Source organism: Pelodiscus sinensis, chromosome 5 (genome assembly GCF_049634645.1).
Source record: "Pelodiscus sinensis isolate JC-2024 chromosome 5, ASM4963464v1, whole genome shotgun sequence".
Classification (NCBI taxonomy): Eukaryota; Metazoa; Chordata; order Testudines; family Trionychidae; genus Pelodiscus; species Pelodiscus sinensis.
The window spans coordinates 75,594,259-75,612,991 of record NC_134715.1 but is presented as its reverse complement, the minus strand read 5'-3'; the positions used below and the strand labels follow the sequence as shown (position 1 = coordinate 75,612,991).

The 18,733-nt window shown below is 44.2% G+C and overlaps 1 protein-coding gene across 9 annotated transcripts in view; it reads right to left on the bottom strand.

Annotated features, from left to right (window-relative positions):
- Nucleotides 1–17,195, bottom strand: part of STOX2 (storkhead box 2) — a 229,832-nt gene extending 212,637 nt beyond the window's left edge. Inside the window, exons 1-2 of one of the 9 annotated variants that reach the window (XM_025188239.2) lie at nucleotides 15,644–17,195; nucleotides 15,036–15,444 (exon numbers count right to left, since the gene is read on the bottom strand). In XM_025188239.2, the coding sequence (XP_025044024.2) occupies nucleotides 15,036–15,414 (379 nt within the window). In that variant the 5' untranslated portion in view covers nucleotides 15,415–15,444; nucleotides 15,644–17,195. The other 8 variants (XM_075930284.1, XM_075930278.1, XM_025188238.2 and 5 more) reach the window with 8 other exon arrangements.
- Between the last annotated feature and the right edge of the window lie 1,538 nt (nucleotides 17,196–18,733).

Genomic DNA, 18,733 nt, shown 5'->3' with positions numbered 1-18,733 from the left:
GCGTTGGAGGGGTTTTAGCTGGGGGCTGTAGGTGATAGCCAGTGGTGTTCTTTTATTTTCCTTGTTGGATCTCTCCTGTAGTAGGTGACTTCTGGATATTTGGGGGTCTCAGCACTCCCCTTGCTATATTCAAGACACCACTAACTTCCTGATCTTCAGTGCATCAGGAAACCATTGGATTGAGCCTCAGGCAGAAGGGGCAGGGCCTTCTTCAGCACCACCCAGAGCACACTGCTTGAGGCTCCAGCACCAATTTAAAGAGCCCAAGACTCTTGCCACCTCTGCTCTTGCCTTTTGAATTGCTGGGCTCTAGGACAGCTTCCTCATTTTCCCCTTCCCCACCACTGGCATGCCTGGTTGCAAGTGACCAGTGATATGGCAGCTAGCATAGGATCCTTGCTCCCCTGAACAAGAGCATAGGCCAGTTCATGGATTGAGCACTATGGTAAGAGCAGTAAGAAATGCCTTTAAAAGTGTATGCTAATGAAATCACAGAAACTAAGGTTAAGTACAGAAATAAGAATAGAGTATGGATATTTCAGTGTCCTGAAGTATAACTCAATTAACTAAGCTTTTTGAAGAAAAGTAGACAGGACTTGGATACAGTTTATAAGAGCAGTAAATTTCTATACAGTGTTTTCTTTGTTAATCAGTTACTACCAGAACTCAAGGTTAAGCTAAAAGGCTATAGTGTGACTTGTGTGTTTGGAATTTTGCTATGTTTTGTGATAAGAAGCAAAGGCTGTGCTTTGGTAAAATAATTGAACTACATGGCTTAAAGGGGTATCTTCGTAACAAACAGCTTTTATACTAAATCATTGACACACCACTTATCCATTTTGAAATACATCCAAAGACAACTCTAACATTCACTTTAAAAGGTTTAGTGTACTATGTGCACTCATGCATTGCATATTCATAATCCAAATTCAAACACCGGCTCACTAGAAGCCCAGAGGCAGAACTAGAATCCTGAGTCTTAAAAAAAAAAAAAAAAAAAAAAAAAAAAAAAAGAGGCGGGAGACAGATTGTCCAGATTTTTTCCATTTTTTTAATCCTTTTAAGAGTGTAGCATTTTGGTCAGAATCATTTATTGTTATAGTAGACATATACATAATGAATGATCTGGCCACACATTGTCAGAACTTCCTTTATTTTCTTTCCCTTCCATATTTATAGGATGTCCCAATCAACCATCTACAGGTGCATTAACAAAGCAAATAGATATGCCAACAGACTTAGATCTGACATTAAACTCCATATCATAGGTGGATGGATAGAGTGCAGTGTGTAGAGGACAATGTGCTTAAAGGGGGAGTGCAATATATTTAAAAGCATTCTCAAACCTGGCCCATCCAGAGACTAGGTCCAAGACAGAACCTTAATATGGTGGTACAGTAAAGCTCCAGTGGTCCGGCACCATCTGGAACCCAGAAGTGCTCCGGGCAGCCGGACAATTGGAGCTGCTCTGCCCCCGGCTTCTCCGATCACTTCCTTGAGTCAGCCGCTGGTCAGTTTCAGCAGCAGCTGACTTGGGGAAGTCTGGGGCAGAACAGCTGGGATGCTGAAAGGTTGGTCCCCTAGTGCCACCCCTCGGCGCTGCAGGACCAACCCAGCAGCACCTCAGCTGCTCTGCCCCAGACTTCCCCAAGTCAGCCACTGCTGAAACTGACCAGCGGCTGACTCCGGGAAGCCCGGGGCAGAGCAACTGGGGTGCTGCTGGGTTGGTCCCACAGCGCCAAGGGGCGCATCCCCCCCACTCCACCCCAGACCTTTCATAGCCCCCCCTTCTGATAGTCCGGCATATCTGATAATCCGGCACCCCCTGGGTCCTAAAGGTGCCCGATTATCAGAAGTTTACTGTAATGCAATAACAACCAATATCCATGTTAAGGAAAGGGAAAAGGTTTAAAAAAAATAAAGATCAGATACAGCTTTCTATTTTATATTATCCTATCTACTTGCAAAGCTGCATTTAGGCTTAACTGTTGTTTAAGCTGTCCCTCAGTCCACATGCGCTTACAGGCACAATTACCCATACATTCACTACCACCTATTGCTAGTATTTTCCTTTCAATCAGCAGTGGCTTTTACATGACTTCAAATAAGAGCTCCATCCTTCATCACTCAAAGCCCTTACTGAAGTCAGTGGAAGATGTGAATGTGTAATAAATGCAGGGTTGAGCCCAAAGGGTCTTTCCTGGGAAGACAGCTACAATTTCTGAGCTGCATCTTCTGTGTTTCGGTTTTTAAACTGTTGTCTTCGATACACAAAAAAATGTGGTTAAAGCTTTGGAGTTCCCTTCATCTGAAGCAGACAAATATGGCTAATGTAAGATAGGACAGGTTTATAGTCTGTGTGAGTAACTTGCCGTGATAATATTGTAGATCCTTGGAAGACATATAAAGGTGCTCATACTTCTATAATATTTGCATTAACAGGAAAAACAGATTTATCAAGAGCCCCCAGCTCAAATCCTAGTGGAACAGTGCTTTCACAATTCTTATACCTAAAGAGAGCCCCTCTAGCAGACACAAATCAGGAAAAGAAAACGAATGGAAGTTCAATAGATCTACAAAGAAAGAGTATATGCTTTACTTCTTTCTATAACTTGTTGCCTGGGTCCTTCAGGGCAGGGGGCTGGTGTTATGGGGGGTGCAGAAGCCAGATCAGGGCCTTGGAGATGTGGGGGAAGGAGTAGGAAAGGAGGCTGTGAGTGTGGAAGGGGGAGAGTAAGGGTTGGGGGATAAGGAGGGGCTCAGGGCAGGCCATCCTATCCAGCAGGGCATTCTCTCCACCCTGGCTGCCAGGGGCCTTCTGTCTCCCTTCAGCCTCCCCCTTGCCGTCAGGGATCTTCTATCCCTCCACACCCCGGGCACTGAAACCAAAAAGCAGGGAGGGGGAAAAGTGTTTGGGGCAGGGGGTTACTTATCTGGTCTGCTGGCAGGCAAGATGGTAGAGCCCCAGTCCTCCTGGCCATGCCCTTGGTGGTGCAGCTGCCCCCAGAGGTCTCTGCAGTATAGCTCTCCCCTGTGGGCTCATGCCCATTCTCAGTATTGCATTCCTCCTCTGTGCCGCTCCCTTTCCAGGTTATAGAGAACAGTCCCATTCCCAGCATTTCCCATTTTCCTGGAACAATCAAACCCTGACCTTGCTTTAAGTTAAGAGGAAGTTGCATACCTATCTCTTACTGTTTAAGAGGAGTTCTTGAACAAACGGACTTGCAGACAGACAGATACACACATCTTAGCTAGATGCACAGAAAGGTATAGGGTTGCCGGATGGTTTCAACAAAAATACCGGACACACATTACATCACAATCTACAGGGCTCACCAAGCGGCAGCAAGCCCACTCACCAGCCGCGTGGTTCTGCGTTCTGCACATGCGCAGATCGTTCTGCACCGGCTCTTCCGGGTTGTAAGCTACTCACCATGAGTGAGTAGATTACATTATTTGTCAAGCCCTGACAATCTACATTACATCTTATTTAGAAAATACCGGACATTTCTATTTTCTCAATTTGTTTCCCAAACAGAAAGCTAAAATACTGGACTGTCCAGTTCAAAACTGGACACCTGGCAACCCTAGAGGGGTACCATATTTACACATGATTACACAGAGTGTGAAAACTCACTCTGCAGCCTAGAGATGTGTTTATGTTTAGCAGAATTTCATTTTTTATTTCAACAATGAATATAAATTTTTATTTTTAAAAATGTCTTAATTTTTTGAATATGTTTTATTTTTACATTTGCTGGAAATTAAAGAAGTCTAGGAGTGGGGTTAGGGTAGCACTGACAGTAGGACTACAGGGGCCCCTAGTACTGACTACCGAGCTGCATGGGCTCCTAGAATAAGTCACCAATATGCAATGTTCAGGGGAGGCTTATCAGTTAATCTTATTGACTACATGCACTCAGGGCCGACCCGAGTCATTTTGGCATCCTGGGCCCCGGGCGGACGGCGCTGCCCAAGAGTGCATGGCGCATGCGCGAGCCTACCCCCCCATCTCTCCCGGAGTGTGCAGGCGGGCGCACAGCGCATGTGCTGCCTGGCCACCACCGCTGGCATGCAGCCCGGGGCCACCCAGGCAGGGCCCGGCACCTGCGGGGGGGGGGGGGGGGGGGAGGCACTGAGGGGGTTAACGCGGCCCCCACCACAAGCGGCCACTGCAGCCCACCGGGAGCTGGGTGCGCAGCGCCTGATGGCAGCTATAAAGGGTGCCGTGCACCCCTTATAGCTGCCATAAGGCGCCCCCGCCCCATCGGTTGGTGCTCCGAGCAGCTGCCTGGCTCGCCCACCCCTTAGTCCGGCCCTGCATGCACTCCCTCTCTCCTTGCTGCCTCTGAGGCAGCAAGAGGGGGGGGGGGGGGGGGACAGAGCAGGAGCCAGTGCCCATGAGGAAATAGCTTTAAGCAGGCTCCCCACAGCACCAGATCTGCCTCCCCCCAACCCTGCACTGCTGCCTATGGGAGAGGCAGCAGTTCACAGGATATGGGGGGCAGACTGGACCCAATACATGCAGGGAGCCAGCTTTTGGCTATCCCTGCATGGCAGCTCCATAGACCCACCTACCCCCCTATCTCTACCCTCCGCCGCCTCCTACAGAGGCGGCAGTGGGGAAGGCAGGAACCAGTGCTGGGGAGAGCCTGCTTAAAAGTCAGTTCGCACCAGCACTAGCTTCGTGGGTCCACCTGCTTCCTCCCCTTCTCCCTGTGCTGCTGCCTCCATCAGAGTTTGGAGAAGGGGACAGGGGTTGCTGCTGCAGACCAGCCTCTTTCCATAGCCTGTCTGCAATGGCCCAGGCTGAGGCTGCTTCACAGCAGCCTCCCCCATCTCCTCTTCCCCCCTCCCGTGGCAGCCTCTGTCTGCAGGGAGCTCAGCCTCTGTCTGCAGGGAGCTCAGCCTCAGAGCTCGGACCTCCACAGACAGAGGCTACTGCCACCTTATGCTGCTGTCTCTGTATCAGAGGCAGCAGTGTGGAGCAGCAGCCCGTCTGCATGGCGTAGCTGTTTTTTAAACCGGTTCCCCTCGTGGACTGGCTCCCCGATAGAGAGGCAGCAGTGCGGGATGGCAGGGGGCTCCCCGGGAATGGGGCCAGGAGCACACTGGCTGTCCGTTCCATCCCTGGGGACTATCAAATAGTCACATAACCAAAAAGATTTCATGTGGTTACATGACTATTCAACAACACTATATCTAACATCCCTAGTGTGGGAGTTAAATGGCATATCGTAACTAAGGCAGGGAGCACACATTAAATGGTGAGAATACCACCTGGCAGTTGCGTCATTCACTAAGCAACATCCAACCTGAGGATGACTATGGCAGGAAAGAGTTAGGGCAGCCTGTGCAACTTTCACCTTGGCATATCCTAACCTTTGAGGGCTTCACTTGGCAATGCTAAACTTTCTTTCTATGTCATTTTTTTCTTCAGAACATACAAGACATTTGCTGAACTAAAAGCTTGGACAGTATGGAAGAGTTGTTATCGCCAAGTACTCTTTAGTATACAATGGTGCTCTTTGTGGGGGGGAGGGGGGGGCGGAAGCCGCAAGAAGAGAGGTTGGGAAGGGAGAAATACAGTGCTAGCAGCCTATTAACCTTATAAATCCTTTACTCATGTTGCACAACGAATACAATGCACCAGTGTGTTTGGCTTTGCTTCTAGATCAGAAGCTGCATTGAGTGGGGGGAAAAAAAGGGGGGGGATGTATTTATTTTTCATTTATGCTTTTTATTTTCCCGGTGAAGTACTGAAAACCACAATTAACTAAACACATCATATAGTTGCTTAGTGTACGGAAGAAACCACAAATACAATTTGTGTTACTTGGTTCAAGGAGGACTCCACTGTCAGGTGATCAAATTAGCCTATGGAGCTGTTTCTGACAAGTGATTCATGGCAAATACCTATCAATTTTCCTCCCTCTCCCTCCACCACTCTTACCCGCTAATCTTTCATCCTCTTTCTCCCTCAAGATATGAGATACATTAAATATGTGATCCTGCACTTTTTCATAGAAGCACAGCTCAAGTGAGGAAAATCTTACTTCCAACAACTTTGTAAGCATCTTCATCATACTGTCAAGTTAAAAGTTCACCCCAACTTGTTACTCATTATATTTAAAAAAAAAAAAATCCTAAACAATGCTTCAGGGAAATAAAAGTTATTTGGGGAATACTACTCAGGAGGAAGGGAGAAAAATCTGCCAAAATCACCTCAGTTTGTATGGCAATACCAAGAGGCACACAAAAGGTGCATAGGAGTGTGTGCTAATCTCCTTCTCAGAGATTTTATTACTATGAAACACACACTCACTGAAAAGTAGTTTTCATAGTTTAAAGGAGATAATTAAGAAAAAGAAAACATGTTTTATGACTAGCTATAAATCAAAAGCATTAAATGCCCAGTAGCCTACACATCCTACAGTCAACCACTAATGACTACAAAATCACTGTGAAAGAATTTCTAAAGCTAAATTAGTGGGGTGTTAATTGTTTGTTGGGAGGGCAAAAGCAGAGAATGGCAGCACTTAGCTTCAACTAAAAAAGCTGTTACAATAACCTCTCCACAGTTATGCATGGTAGCATATAAACAATGGACAATACCTCCAATAGATTGGATTGTGCTAGTTTAATTATTGCACAGACATTCTTGAAAATTCAGTTTCTACGTGGGAAGCCTACTTTTGGGCATAACCAAGAGAGTTATTACTGTAAGGTTAGAAACATCTTTTAAATCCGCTGTTAGTATAATCCTTATAATGAAAAGGCCTGGCATCCCATAAAATGTATGGAAGCCTTTCAAACATGTCTAATGTTGAGGACCCAAACAATGTTCAGGCATCAGCAATAAAGGAGGATGTTACAGACAGCGCAAGAGGAGATAAAGACATGAAAAGATGTCTGCTAAGGTGGAAACACACAAACAGCATAGTCCTGATTTGTGTTGGCACAGGGGACATGAAAGAAGGAGAGGTCAGCATCAAGGATGATACAGAATAAATAATAGAGGCAAATGAAAAGAGTGTCAAGTAGGGGGCATTATTCTATCATTAATTTTGTAACACTCAAAGACTTCAAGTTACAGAACACTACAAAGTTACATGAAAGCTTGCAATCAGTTCTACCAAACATGATTAATGCCATGCCTGTAAGGTCTCCTCATCAGCACCTTAGTATACCAGACTCAGCTTGCTCCAAATCTTCAAATGTTTTCCAAAGCTTTCTCTCCAGCCAAGGCAGAAATTTCAACACACCTTACAAGCTATTACAATATAACCATATTGTGTAAGAAAGCCACTCAACAGAAGCACTGAAGATCTGTGTGAAAAAAATCACACTCCTAAGAGACACAAACATTACAAACACAATATTAAGTATGTTCTTAGCCTATTTGTACTACACTAGAGCAGGGTAGGAGCCTACATTATAGCACAGACCAGAATACTTGGACATTACAATCAATCATACATACACCTTACGTTCATTTATTTTCTAGTTTGCACTCACCAGCAGATCACTGACAATATCAGTCTCACCACCAGCTCTTGAACTGGATATTATGATGTTTTCAGATTATATGAAAGTTACTTTTTAAATCTGGGAGAGTTAAAAGAAATATTTGGACACAATGCAGATACCACCTCCTTTTCTGTGCATTTATTGTTAGTTTCTCTCTCACACGCATAACACAGAAGTTTCTCACTCCCTTTTCCTAGTAACAGAGATGTAGCCGTGTTAGTCTGATCTTGCTGAAACAAAAAAAAGGACTATGCAACACTTTAAAGACTAATAAGATGGTTTATTAGGTGATGAGCTTTCGTGGGCCAGATCCACTTCCTCAGATCAAATTCTGGAAGAGAATTGGCATGACCATATATACCAAAGGAATATAATGAAAAAAGTGAACACATTATAAAACTGACAAATCAGATTTAGGACAGAAGGGGAGTGAGGAGGAGGGCTAGTATCTATGAGATAATCTCTTGAACCACTGTCTCCAATCCCAACCCTGATACCTTAACTCACAAGGTAGCTCTGGGTCTCAGACCACCACCACAAATCTAAATAATTTCACCTAAACTCTACAAACAAGGGTGCATCTATAATGACTGCACAATGTTAACACCTACATTATACAAGAGATGGGAATTCTGATCACCTGTCGTGGCCTCTCCAGACTCTCACACACAACTGTGCATGACATTCATGTGAGAGCATAGAGAAGAAAGAAAGGAAACACCTCCAGCTCATGGCAGTGGAGGAAGTGAGGGAAGGGACAGGGAGATACCTTCTCTCCCACTGATTATTCCAGTACAGGAAACAAATCCCTCCAACACTCCTTCACACACAGCCTTCTCTCACGCATGCACACCAATCTTGTGTGTGGGGAAGAAAGTTATAACTCTCTTCCTCAAAGGTCCAGAAAAAGGGGTTTTTTTTAAACCGACAGCTGTTAGCAGGAATTGTCTCCACTGTGTTCCACAGACTTACATGGCTATCCTGCCTACCTGATGAGGCAGAGAGAAGTAACTGACAGTACAGAGATCAACCACAGCAACAGTGTTCAATGCTATTACTGTATCACAGTCGCTGAGCAGCCCTTGGTATTCATGATGTTCTCTGAATCATCACTTCCAAAGGAATCGAATAGCTCCAGCCTCAGACCCAAAAACCACTGAAGTTCTAGCTAGATTTTTCCATTCCGTTCCCAAATATCCACTCACCAATTATAAATTATGATTGATTGTTGATTTACCTCCTCTTTAGCAGTACAGTTCCTTTGACTTCAAACCTCTAAAAGCATTACAGTACATGCGTGACTATGTACAAATGGTCTGAAATTGTCAAACTCATGCACTTGGTGTAAATTTAGTCCTTCCCATCTTATTTATAGTAACTAAAAATACCACATATACAGGAACCATGATACATTCATTCCAATTGTAGCTTCAAAGTTTATATCAACTGCTGAGTTATGCTTTCTTAGGGTGGGGGTTTAAATCATATGCAAACTTTAGGTTCAGGTATTTTGTAAAAGTAAAAGAACATCAGATAAAACCACAAAATGCATGTTATTTACACTTGAGCAAGGCACTTATTAACAAACTTTAGAACAAGTGTTATATTTCCATATTATGGGAAGGATTCAATTACCAGTTTACATTCCACTTCTAATTCTGCATAATCATAGCATCAGATTAGTAATGTCAGAGTTCTAGAACTCCATCTAATAACCCTTGGTGCTACAGAGTTTGAAATTCCATAGCCACCCCAAAATGAAACTGAAAATGTTACCATTACCCCTCCCATACACAAGCCTAGACTTGGTCTGCTCCCTGTGCCTCCCACCAGAGTACCACACTGCTTTGACCCTACTGAAACCACAAAACAACAGTAAGAGCTGATCTACCCTATCAGGAAACTCCAAAGGTTAGGTGAAGATAAGGAACAGCTTTCTGGCCCATTTTTTAAATTAAAATAAAAATATAACTATTTTATGTTGGGTGTACACATGGACTCTCCCACCTCCCTTTGCTGGCTACTGGAATTCAGAGCAACTCGTCTTAATTCCCAGCCTGATGCGAGACCTCCCTATCATTTCTCTCTCCCCTTTTGAAGCATCAGAGCCCATTTCCACCAAAAAAGAGGATTACCTATACTACCCATCACAACACTATTGGTTATGGCTAAACAGCAGTGAGGAAGATGCTTCCCAGCATGGATAGACAGTTTGGACATAGCTAGTGTAATAGCTAAAAATAGCAGCATGGCAGCAGTGGCACATGCAGCAGCTTAGGCTAGTCACCTAAGCACAGTCCCACCCGGGTACTATTTTCCAGTGCTAGCTTAAGCAGAACTCACAGGTATCTACCCATAGTGGGAAGCACCCTCCTAATTACGAGGTAGACACACCCTTTGTTGGCTTGGGTAAGAGAGAATTTCTGCCAAATATGGGAAAACAGGCCTATCAGTTGACTTTCAAGATGCAAGGCTTGCCATGGGCTTAGTCCCTCCAGGCTCAGCTGTATCTTGCCAAAGCTGTCTGCATAACATCTTGAAGCAATTACCTTTCTATAAATTCACACCAGCTGAAATTTGCATCCAGGCTTTTGCCCTGATCATTGAATTCCCCAGCCTTGACAAATGCACTCCTGCCCTGTTCATATCCATTCAAAATGATGCTGCCAAGATTACTTTCTAGCCCATTGCTTTGACCATGTCACCTCTCTTCTAGCATCCCACCCCTGGCTCCCCCTTCTCTGGTGTACTGAGACCACTGCCTATCATGTGACAAGTACTGTTTCATCATACTCCCCCATGTGACAATCTGTTGTCTCTTGTATTACATTTAAATTGTAGGCTCTTTGGGGGGCATGGACCATCTTTCATTGTATGTTGTAGAGTGACTAGCACAATGGGAGCCAACTCTATGACTATTTTAAACTATGAAATGTTACAATAATATATAATTATTACATAGCAATTAAACACTCAATAGGGAGCATAAGGGAGAGACATAATAATTCCCAAAACACTGTATTAAATTAGAATAGATCTTCAGATTTTAAGCAATACAAAACATGTAAACTTTGTTCCCCCTAGTACAGGGGTTGGCAACCTTTGGCTCTCAGCTCAGCCAGGGAATCCACTGGCCGGCCACAAAAGATTTTGCTGATGCTAAGAGTCTACAGACATGGCCCCCCACAGTTCCCAGTGGCCATAGTTTGCCATTATCTTGGAACAATGAACTGTGGCCACAGAGCGGTGGAGGGCTATGCCAGCGGATTACTAATCCCTACCATAATAACTTTACTCGGGCAATTTGCACCAGAAAGAAAACGCCTTAAACAGACACACAATTTTTAACATGACAGCATCCCCATAACTCTGTAAGCTCTTTTGGGGACCTTTTGTAAAAAGCACAAGAGGTAAAGAATTGCTAAACAAAGAAAAAGTAGTTTGTTTCACAACCATATTGACTATAGAAAGGGATATAACATGTATCTGTAAATAAAACCTTGAAACTAGGTCTTCCCTTTGTAAGTGAAATTGTAAGGGCTTCAGTTTGGAAATTACCCTAGGACCTGGAAGTTACTCATCAGAATTTCAGTTCCTAAATTGCCCTTCACTCCCTCAACACACAATGGCGAGCCACCGCTTAATTCCTTGTACTCTAGCAAGTTAGAACAAATACTGAAAACAATACACTCTCTCTCTTTAAACTCAGAAAGAGTCACTAATTCCTAGAATATAGGCATAAATCCTGCATAAATGCAGGATTTCTCTCTTACAAAAAGGCATTAAAACATGATAGACATCAACTATTGCTTCAAAGACCATTTATTAAATTGTAAAAGGAATTCACCCCTAGTGCAATCCTTAGTTTCTTTACCATACAAATTCCTATTATGGCATGTACTAGCCCAAGCCACCAGGAACACCCAAATTACAATGTGTTGGGGTTTGGTTTTTTGTCTTTTGGTTGTTTTTTGGTGTGTTTTTTTTTTTAGGTGCAGATTACAAAACCATGGATTATTTCTGTTGTAATTAAGTGACTACTACTCTAGCTGTGTAATTAAAGGTCAAATCTTAATTCAAATGCCACTAATCACATTTAATAATGTTTTATAGGAGCATCTGAAAAATTGTCAAGTTCTTAATATATTCATCTTTTTGTTGTGAAGCTACTACAAAGTAAGTCAGGGACAGATAGTCAATTATTTTTTGTCAAGGACTACATTTCTTCGAAAAGGTATGGTCAAAGTCCAGGCTCCAGAGACAATAAAAGAAACAAGTAAATAAAAAGATTTCAGGGTCTGTTCAAAAGTATCTAGTGATCCAGATTTGGCCCCTGGTATTCCTACTAACTAAGCCTGACATAAGTGAACCTGAGGAATGAGTGGAAGAAACAGACTCAAACTAAGTGTAACTAATGTTTCAAACAGCAATAGACATTTTTAAATGTCTAATTTACAATAACTTCACTCTTTTGAAGAGGAAGATACTCAAGAAATGTGAGCCTACTATAGTTATTGAATTTACTAGAAGCCCCTGTGCCGGGGTGGACAATAGTAGCCCATGGGTTGGAGGCAGTTTACCAGGGTTAGCCCTTGGTGGGCTGCTGGTGCTTTATTTTCCCATTTATCTGCAGGTACAGCTGCTTGCAGCGTCCATTGGCCATGGATCACCATTCCCAACCAATGGGAGCTGCAGGAAGCAGTGTCCCAGTCTGCGCTGTTTCCTGCAGCTCCCATTGGTCGGGAACAGTAATCTGCAGCTAATGTGAATTGCAAACAGTCATACTTCCAGATGCACAGGTAAATAAGGCACTGGCTACCTGCCAGGACCTAACTCTTGCAAACTGCCTCCAGCTCATTGCTTATCTCCACCCAGTGGCCTACTTTAAAAAAATAATAATGTGTGTTCAAAAATGGTATACAACTTTAAAAAGAAACTTTTTTTTAAATCACTCAAATTTCCAGAATGCTATAGCTTATCGTTATTTTTCTATAGCGGAAAATATTTTGAGAATTTGAACTACTGAACAAAGAAGAAGGAGGTTTTGCCCATGAAAGCTCATGATACCATATACATGTTTTGTTAGTCTTTAAGGTGCTACTAGACTATTGGTTGTTTACGTTTTTCCTGTTACAGAATAAGTTGGCTACCTCTCTGAAGCTTTTACTTCCAAATAGTTTGCCCTTTAAAAGCTTAACAAGTACCGCGATTATACAGATAATATGGACTATCACAATGAAATGTCCATAGTTTCTATTGTTTACAGCACTCAAACTTATTAAAATCCAATTCAAACACAAGCATTGCACTTAACCACAATGTTTATGGTCACAGTAAATATTGTTGGATAAAGAATAAGCACAGAAGACTTAAGTCATTAACTAGTGTGTTTTGTACTGATGCAACTTCTCTGATAAAAGATAATACAGGCACCATGAAATATACCCCAGCATGAAAGAAACTCAGCGGTTACGGCAACGGCAAGTTTTACAAGTTATCATTGTTCAGTACAGAACTGTGCAGAGACTTGTGCAATTTAAGGAATGAGAAATGCGTTAAAAGTTTATCCATTATATGAGAAGGAAGAACCTGGTACAGGGAAACCTTCAATTGAACTGAATGCAGATAAGAAAACAGTGACATTGAGAGAGGTGGTTGTGCCTAAATTATATCAAAGACCCTGTGTGCTACTTGAAATTCTGACCCCAAATACTAAAGAGAAAAGTCATGAATTGCTTGCAGATTAAAAACAACCGAATAAAACTGATTTGGATATTAGAGAGAAAACTAAATGCACAGTTGAAGAATGTGTGAACTTGAGGGAAAATTAAGGCGAAAACGAACTGGTTAAGACAATAGTACACTATCTTAATATCAACCACAGTTATAGTTCAGGATCAGCAAGTTCCAGCTGCTTTTCATCCTCTCCTCCCATGTACTGAGTCTCACATTTTTCACACACAAACACACACGTTTTAGCCTTATCCAGACTAGAATTTTTGACCCGGAATTTCCTACAATTGGGGAACATCACTGGCAGGAGCAACAATGTGTACACCTCTAGGAAAAAGCCACCAAAGACTGCAGCTTTTTAAGTACCATGTTCTAGGTTGGATGGTACAGTGTTTAACACACCAGTTGTCTACCCTTGTGCTCCTGTTTTCTAGAAGAGAATGAGGAGAGAGAAGAGCTGTGCTGGTGACAGAAACAGTGGAAAATACAGAATAAAAGCATTACACTCCCCTACAAAACACTGTAAAAAATTAGGTTAAAACATGCTCTTCTGATATACAATACCAGTTCAGAATGGGCAAGCATACCGAATTTTTTTTAACTTCTACATTTGTTAGAGCTTGTCCAATCCAAATGTCCACAGATTTGTGTATGGCTATTAGTTGCTGATTTTAGTAAGAAAAATGATTAAACACTGGATTATTTTACTTGAGTTATTTGCTGTCTGAGTTACTTAAAAGATTTCCATTGACTTGAATGGGCTTTGGATCAGCAGCTGTAAGTATTATGACTTATATGTGCTTGTTTTACTGAGAAAGACAAACATTTGCTCCAATACCATTATGGAGAGAAGAGCTGAATTCTGTTCTGCCTTGTGCCTGTAGGTCTTTCCTCTATGTAAAGTACATAAAAACTCAGTGTATACATCACTATTTAAGTGTGCCTATGATCAAAGTAAAAGTAGTGAATTTTCACACAGTAGTATTGCCATTAATTAAGTACATAAGAGCAGATGAGAGCTGTTGATATACGTGCACTGGGAGCAGGGAGACTGTTTTTCCAATGTTATAAAGGCTGGGAGGGTCATGAAAGAAAGCAGCACATGCGCAAGGGAACATCATAAGGATCGTCCCTTGCCTCAGGTTTTGTTTCTTAAACTGTAATAAAGATTCTGTGATCAGCGTTTTAGTTGGTGTGGGGAAAGAATCCAAGTTAGTTTAAGAAACACTGTTCTAAGGTACGTGCCGCAGAACACTAGTGTTCCGTGAACAACTCACAGGTGTGTCCTGACCTCTTCTTTGTTTTTGTCTTTTTTTTGTCTGACAATTTTTTTTTTGGTTAAATAAAACACTTTCATAGGTGTTCCGCATAAAAAAAAATACTATTGTTTGGTGTTCCGTTGTCTCAAAAAGTTTAAGAAACGCTGCCTTAGAATTAAGGTGGCTGAATCAGTGAACATGCTCGCGGTGTAAAATGTTGCCATTCAGGCCACACTGCAGCGAATATTTCATACACGAGCAAGGTTCAACAGGCTTCCTCCCAGACACAAAGTCAGTGGCTCGGCACAGAAGCACCGCGGGGGCCGAGGACGGGACGGGCTATCCGCGAGAGGCACAAACCCCACAGCGCAGTGAGGGGTCAAGGGCGCCGCCCTGAGGCGGTGTAGACACAGGCTACCCCCCAGCCACTCCTCCCGGGGGGGCGCCCCCTGGCAAACGGGTCCAAGGCAGCAGGCGGCGCCGCGCCATCCCTGCCCCGAGCCCGGCACTTACCCAGGCACTTGATGCTGAAGCCAACCGGCGGCTTGAGGGAGCGGCGCGCCCAGCCCTCGCGCAGCGCCTCCAGGTGCTCCTCCTTGCCCTGGATCAGCAGCACCTGCTCGTCCAGCCAGCCCAGGAAGAAGGTCTCGGCCACGGCCGCCGTCACCCGCGGGTTCCAGAAGTGCTGCATGTTCTCCTGCTTGAAGTCCGCGAAGATCTCGTAGCCGAGGTGGTGGCGCCCGAGCTGCTGCTGCTGCTGCTGCCTCGGCGGCCCCTCGCCCGGCAGCGCCCGCGGCGGCCGCTCTGCGTCCTCCCGGCCCTCCCCGGAGCTCAGCACGACGGCCAGGGAGTGCGGGGCGATCTGCAGGAACTTCTCCGCCTTGCGGGGCATCGCTGCTGCGACTACGGGCCGCCGCAGCCCCTGCACGACAGAGCCCCCCGGAGTCCCCATCAGAGCCGGGCGCAGCTCTCCCCGCCTGCACCCCCGGCCGGGCTGGCCCTGGCGCTGCCCGCCCCCCAGCACAGGCCAGCGCTGCTGCACGTGCGCGCTCCACCCGCCTGCCGCCCCCTTCCCCACCGAGCCTCTGCCCGCCAGCTGCGGAGCCCTGCAGACACGTTACCTCCTGGGCCGGGCTCCTCTCCCAGCTCCAGGCATGCTCTGCGCTGGCTCCTGCTCAGGGCAGGCAGCGGGTTCCTACTGGGGGAGGAGAAGCAAAGTGGCTGGAGCTAGCCTGGGGGAATTAACCCTGGGCGGGGGGAGGGGCCGTGCCTGAACTAAACTGCGATGGTTCGAGCAGCCCCGAGGTTTGCTGAGGGAGGAGGGCTAGAAGTGCAGCTACCAGAGCCTGCCTCTCTGGGCGCCTGTTACTGATCTCTCTACGCCTCCTCCCTCCCACTCCTTTGCTCAGCTTCACCCCTTAGCCCAAGGGCCCACCAAACTCAGCGCTGTCTCTTTCTTGCCATGACGAGTTGTGCAAGGGTTGCCAACGCTACAGATTTACAAAGGAAGCCTTTAAAACAAAATTCCTCCCCTCCCTTGGAAGTGATACCTCAGATTATTTATTGCAAGGGGAAAGACCAGTATTAGTTTTCATACCCAGCCCGCTACAACCCAGCAGCACATTGTAAACAGGTGAAAGACATTGCTCCTGGTCCAAAAAGTTTGCATAAAATGCTCATTGACTTTTTACCCTTTATTCTATTTTTGGACTCTTGCTTTTATTTTTCTGCTTGGACAATAACAATCTAATGAGTTAGTTTCACTTAGATTCTCATGCACTAGTATATTTTGCATTTTTCTGTCATCTTTCATCTGAGGATCTCAAATCACTTTACAAACATTGATGAATTACCCTCACAAGAGCAATGTACTCCCTTTTTCCACAGAAGGGAAACTGAGGCCTGAATAATTCAAGGCCTGATGTTCTGAGGGCTGAGCATGCACAATACTTAGTCAATGCACAGTACCTCTGAAGATCAGACCCTAATTAGTTTGTGACAAACCACTCATCGGAGAACACCAATGGCCCTGTAGCTGTGCTGGTGTAGTGCCATAGTGAAGACATTTGCTAGAATGACATAAAAGGTTTTCCTGATAATGTAGTTAACCCCACTCTCCAACAGGTAGCAGATTGATTGGTGGGAGAACTCTTTCATTAACTTGGACAGTTTTACGCAAGGGTTAATTCAACCTCACTTCAGCATTAAGTGCATGAAATTATTAGTATCTGTGAGTGGATCTAGTTTTTAAACAGAGACCAGATCTTCTAGTTCAGAGCTTTTACCATAAGGGCATCCTTTTTCTTCAAGTTCTTTATTATCCTAACAAAGGAGTTGAAATTTCTACAAGGGGATTTTTAAAAAACATTATGGGAACATTGATTTCCTATCACTCCTCAGTTTTTAACAGCTTATAGCTGTCTTCCCAGATGGAAAGAGGGGAAGACAGCAATCCAAATTTGGATTATGCCCAAATCCAAGGCTCACCAAATTCATCCTAATGCCTTTAAAATTAAATTGTAAACATGCCTTCTGTAATAGTTACATTTGGTCTACACTACCCAAGTATATTATGTTAAGGTGAACAGGATTGAAGCCTATATAGTTATGTTGTCTTCTCTCTCACTTTCAGAAATCCTGAATTGATGTCTTTTTTAGAGGTGGCCCTGTAGAAAACAAAATAAAACATTTATCTATTTAATTTCCACTGATTAAAGTGCAGACTTCTTTTTCTGTTTGCGGTTGCTCTTTCCCAGTGGCTTCATATTTTATATCAGTGTTTCCAAGTTGAAGGGGCTCCCTCAGGCTGTGTCCAGACTGCACCCCTTTTGCGGAAAAGGGATGCAGATTAGCCACAGCGCAATTGCAAATGAAGCGGGGATTTAAATCTTCCCTGCTTCATTTGCATAAACATGGCTGCCGCTTTTTTCCGGCTCGGGGCTTTGCCGGAGAAAAGCGCCGGTCTAGACGGGGATCTTTCGGAAAATAAAGATCCAAAAGATCCCTTATTCCTGATTTTAAGAGGAATAAGGGATCTTTCGGAAAAGGCTTTATTTTCCGAAAGATCCCCGTCTAGACCGGCGCTTTTCTCCGGCAAAGCCCCGAGCCGGAAAAAAGCGGCAGCCATGTTTATGCAAATGAAGCAGGGAAGATTTAAATCCCCGCTTCATTTGCAATTGCGCTGTGGCTAATCTGCATCCCTTTTCCGCAAAAGGGGTGCAGTCTAGACACAGCCTTACAGTGGTTTATGCAACAGAGCAGAAGATCAATTGATTACATAAACTGAAGGACCCAGATCCATCCCTGAAATGTGCTGACACAGCTGCAGGCAAATGGGCTATACTGTAGCTCCTTTAAAGTCACCTACTTCTCTTGTTCATTTAAGAAGATTGCAAGTAAAATTTTCAAGTGTGCTAAGTGACTGAAGCCACACCTATACTTACCTGCAGATCAGTGTTCTGGAGGTTGATCTTTTGGCATTTGATTTAGAGTGTATAGTAAGGACCTGCTAAATCAAATGCTGAGAGTGCCCCTATTGTACTCCTACGCCTTGTGAGGAGTAAAGGAAATTGATGGGAGTATTTCTCCTGTCAACCTCCAACTGGACGGAGCCAAAGTTCAAATAAAGGTACATCGACTCCAGTTATGTGATTAACGTAGCTGGAGTTGCGTATCTTAATTTGAACTTGTCCCCTAGTGTAGACATGGCCTTAATAGCCTAAGTGAAAATGGGAGTTGTGTCTCAGTATCCTTGAGGTTCTGGGTCTTAGGAACTTAAATCCTGTCAACTGTCAGTGAGACTTGAGCTCCAAAGTGCCTAACTCACTTTTAAAAATGGTACATAGATTTCTAGGTCAGCTAAGTACTTTTGAAATTTATATCCTACTTTTTCCCCCCATGTAGCTGTCTGAAAGAACATGTAGCTGAACGTACAGTTATTGTAATACAGGGTGGAGAGCCAAGCAGCAACTTAGCAGTCACTCAAGATTCATATCTGCGCTCCCTTAGTGCTCAGGTTATCCTGGGGTGGATATGGGATGGCCTTGTCCCAGCCTTGAAGAATGGGGAAACAAAGAGGGACCATTACAGCTTTCAAGTGATTCTTGCCCATTGCCCATTCCCAGCTTCTGGCAAACAGATGCGAGTGTAAAGATAAGGCCTTTTTCTGTAGCCATATTGTAAGGCCTAAAGTCTACAGCCTTTATCTAAGC